We start from the raw sequence: 4,214 nt of genomic DNA, 5'->3' as shown, positions 1-4,214 counted from the left end.
AAAGAAAGAAAGAAAGAAAGAAAGAAAGAAAGAAAGAAAGAAAGAAAGAAAGAAAAAACTTCAGTATAAAAATTATACTCAATTACTATAAAAACTGATTAAGATGACAGGGTATTATTCTGAGACCTTTCTACCACGTAAATCCCTACATGTTTTCTTGGTTTACGTTAGTTGCAACACTTCTAAAAACTAGTATAAATGAAATGCATATCTATAAATGGAAATTCTCTAATGAGATTTTAAAAGCAACTGATTATCATATGGGTATGTTATATTCTATATGTGCAATAGTAAACACTAAATTAGCAAACTGACCCATATATATATTAGAAGTTTCACAGAATAGTAAACTTATTAAAAATAGTATAAATTCCTTAATTGCAGTTTCATTAGATGAGCTTTTGCATTAGGCTTTTTTCCTAATAAATGGATATCACCAAAGTCATATCCCCCTGACTTTATTCATTCCCACTGCGTTATACACATACTAGCATTCCACTGAAATTAATATTCCTTTAGGTAACAAGAATTGCAAGAGATGAGAATAAGTCTACTTAAATAAATCAGAATGAATGCAGAATAGAATAATGTCTTCTCTCCCAGAATTTTCTCTCCCCTTCCCCCACCACCCCCAGACATTTTAGAAAACAATTTGGATTTTGCAGTAAGGGCAATAATCAAATGATTTTGTTTCATTTTAGTCTATACATGAGATCTTCGATGTCATACCTTTCACCTCCAGTTTGCATTCGATCTCCACCATCCCAAGGTCATTGACTGCTTTGCAGCAGTAAGTGCCTCCATCATAGGGGCTGGGCTTGCGAATCTCCAGAGTACAGACCCCTTGGTTGCTGAACATCCTGTACCTTGGGTCATCCACAATAGCAACTTTGTTTTTCATCCAGGTTATTTTGGGCTGAAGATTGAAGTAAATAGGTCAAAACATATCAGTACCTAGCATAATAATAGACCATTAAAACCAGTGACCAGATTTTAAAGTGTGGCTTAGAAAGAAAGTACATCTAAGAAGAATCCACATCTGCTTGAGCACTGTTTCTTTCAAATTAAATTCTACTTAGTGCTTGGCAAGAAGACAAATGAGCAGTTCTGAAGAAGCAAGCCAGACTTGTTCAGAGGACAGCTCTGGGGCTCTCTTCCCAAACAGATTCAGACCCATTCCAATTTGATCTACAGGTCCCTGAGGTGAGCTCGTCCTGGAGAATGTATATACTGCTGGGCATTTTTCAGAGAATCCCCATAAGGTGTCATAACTATCTGCTTTTCTTCACTTCCTTTTTCTGATATTCTTTTCTAATTCTTTATGTGCTGCTTATGCCTCCCCACCATTTCATCTCTCTTTCAGTGGAATGGGTCCACTTCAGATAATGCAAGATCAGTAACGACCAGTCAGTCACCCAGGAAGATGACTTTATTCTCCTTGGCCTCTGAATTATATTCGATACCCTTGACCCTCCCCTCCCTTCCCATACTGTCTTCTCCTCCCTTTGGTAAATGCATGCTCTCCACATTCTCTCTTCCACCTCTTACATGCTTTTGCCTTGCTCAGACCCTAGAGACTTGCTTCTCTGTCTCCTTCATACCATCACCTTCCTCCTTCCTCCTTTCAAATGGGATCATTCCCTGAGGCTTACACCTTGGACTTTGGCTTTTCACTCACCACTGTCTTTCCTGGGTGATATTCCTTTCTAGAGCTTTGGCTCCAAGAGGTGGAACATAGCACTCCCATGCCCGGGGCTTCCAAATCAAGAGTCACTGCCCTGGCCTTTCTCCTATAAGCTCTGGTGAACCGCTCCTCTCCCTCCTGGTCATTCCCATTTGGATATACCGATGTCATTTCCAACTAAGTATGCATTCAGGATCTTCCTCTCATCCTTAGTCTACCTTCTCCCTTGACTCTGTTCCTGCTCATGGTATAATGCAGGAAAAATACCACTTTGCAATTTTTCCAAATCCTAGGGCACTCATCCCACAGTGTCACCCAGGAATAGATATCACTATGGGCAACATTCATTAATTCATTGTTCTTTTCAAATGCCAACAAGAAACCTTAAAACCTTTCTGAATCTCTTCAATCAGATGCGATTTCTTCCTTCCTAGTACTCTGTACCCTTATCCCAGCATATTTTAAATTCCGCCTTGTATTATAATATCATCATTATTTACTTTAATTTGTTTCAGAAAATTTGATGAATTAATATTACCACCTAATTTTTCAGGTGAAACGATATTACTTCCATCTCCTTAGCTCTCAGCTCTTTTAAGACTAGGTGTTTTGGTTTTTCCTTAGTAGGTATCCTTTAGTTAATAAAGAAATATAAGCATGTTTTATTACTGTATTTAAATGGTGGACCTAATTATCCACCAACACTATAACACTGCACCCTTCTTCCTATCCCAGAGAAAGACACAAGAGCACTTGGAAGGTCAGTTTATATTATTACCCACAATAATAATATGTCTAATATAAAAAAGGGAATTGGGGACTAATTCTTAAATTTAACTAATGTGATAAAAAAAAATGGTACCTTAGGATTTCCTCTCACACTGCAGTTCAGGGTGGCATTGTAACCAGCCACAGCATACGTATTAACCAAAGGCTGAGTAAACATGGGTGCCTCTGTGAAATCAAAATCTTCATACACTGGATTTTTGTAGATTTTACCTTAGAAACAAGCATTAGAAATATACAAATTGGCCTGAGAATATATTATTCTTGGCATACTTTACTCATGATTAAAATTCCCCTGAGCTTAGAAAAACTTGTAAAAACATGGGTGAACACCACCGACATTCATTCTGAAGGGTACAAAGGGACAGCCAATCTCACCTGGGACAGAAAGCTAGCGTGGTCCTCGGTGACTGAAAGAAATATTGAGAAGAATTTGGTGTCTGAGTATTTTGATCAACAGTGTGCTTTAATGTGAAAGCAATGAGCAAGAGCTTTAAAAGAAAAGTGGCTTATTTGAAATGAAATTCCTATACCTATGACTTGAGCCATTTCTAGACCCACAGCCCAGAAACTGGAATGAGTTAAAGCTTACATTTTAAAAAACTGTAATATTAAAAATAAAAAAATTTTTACTGGTAAAATGAACATTTTACTCGAAAATTTCTACCACAATTTAAAAATGTGTGTTTATCAGTTTCTGAATTCCCATTCGTCACATCTCTTCTTCCAGGCCTCTCCATCTAGTCATGGAAAACTGAGGTTTCCAGATATCCAGTTGTTATATTGTGATTTATAATAAGAAGTAGATATTTGGTCTTCTGGCCACATTTCTGGCACAGAGCTCTCCTAAAATCCTTGAAATTTCCTAAGTGAGGGGAGCTGTAAAGGGGTCTTTTTTACATTAATGAGGTGACCTTTGGACCCAAGGATGGGGATCGGTTGCCAGGGAAACCAACCTTGTGATTAGTGGGTTCCAACGTCCAGCCCCATCCCCAGACCTCCAGGGAGGGGAGAGGGGCTGGAGCTTGCGTTCAATCACAAAGGCCAGTGGTTTAATTAACCATGCCCATGTACTGAAGCCTTTACTAAAAAAAAAAGGAAACCCCTCCCACCCCCACATACTGGTGAGTGCAGAACCCCCTTTATACCAGTCCGGGGCTAACTCACCATCCTTGGCAATCACAGCGCTCTCCTTAGTCATTGTTGCATCCTCACTGAGGCCACACATGTTCTCAGCAAAGACCCGGAAATAATACTCATTTCCTATGACCAGTTCGGTAATGGTGGCACTGGTTCGGTGATAATGCTCAATGACCGTGAACCATTCCTGTTTGAAAAAAAAATTTTTTTGAGAAAAATCATCTAAAAATACACAACTAGAGCGCCTGGGTGGCTCAGTTGGTTAAGCGACTGCCTTCGGCTCGGGTCAAGATCCTGGAGTCCGGGGATCGAGTCCCACATCGGGCTCCCGGCTCGGCGGGGAGCCTGCTTCTCCCTCTGACCCTCCCCCCTCTCATGTGCTCTCTCTCTCTCATTCTCTCTCTCTCAAATAAATAAATAAAATCTTTAAAAAAAAAAAAAACTGCTATCGGGCGCCTGGGTGGCTCAGTTGGTTAAGCGACTGCCTTCGGCTTGGATCAAGATCCGGGAGTCCCGGGATCGAGTCCCGCATCGGGCTCCCTGCTCGGCGGGGAGCCTGCTTCTCCCTCTGACCCTCCCCCCTCTCATGTGCTCTCTCTCTCTC

At 40.4% G+C, this 4,214-nt stretch overlaps 1 protein-coding gene across 1 annotated transcript; it reads right to left on the bottom strand.

The window, feature by feature from the left end:
* Nucleotides 1-682: 682 nt before the first annotated feature.
* On the bottom strand, nt 683-3,829 carry LOC145718547 (myosin-binding protein C, slow-type-like). The gene is made up of 3 exons (XM_081810048.1): nt 3,638-3,829; nt 2,547-2,683; nt 683-916 (listed from the first exon to the last, which is right to left on the bottom strand). The coding sequence occupies exons 1-3, from the start codon at nt 3,696-3,698 to the stop codon at nt 698-700; spliced, it is 417 nt and encodes a 138-aa protein (XP_081666174.1). The 5' UTR covers nt 3,699-3,829; the 3' UTR covers nt 683-697.
* Between the last annotated feature and the right edge of the window lie 385 nt (nt 3,830-4,214).

The sequence above is a fragment of the Leptonychotes weddellii genome, unplaced genomic scaffold, assembly GCF_054177405.1.
Source record: "Leptonychotes weddellii isolate Sample4059 unplaced genomic scaffold, ASM5417740v2 HiC_scaffold_17321, whole genome shotgun sequence".
Taxonomy (NCBI): domain Eukaryota; kingdom Metazoa; phylum Chordata; class Mammalia; order Carnivora; family Phocidae; genus Leptonychotes; species Leptonychotes weddellii.
The sequence above is the reverse complement of the archived record's forward strand: the minus strand, read 5'-3'. Positions and strand labels throughout refer to the sequence as shown.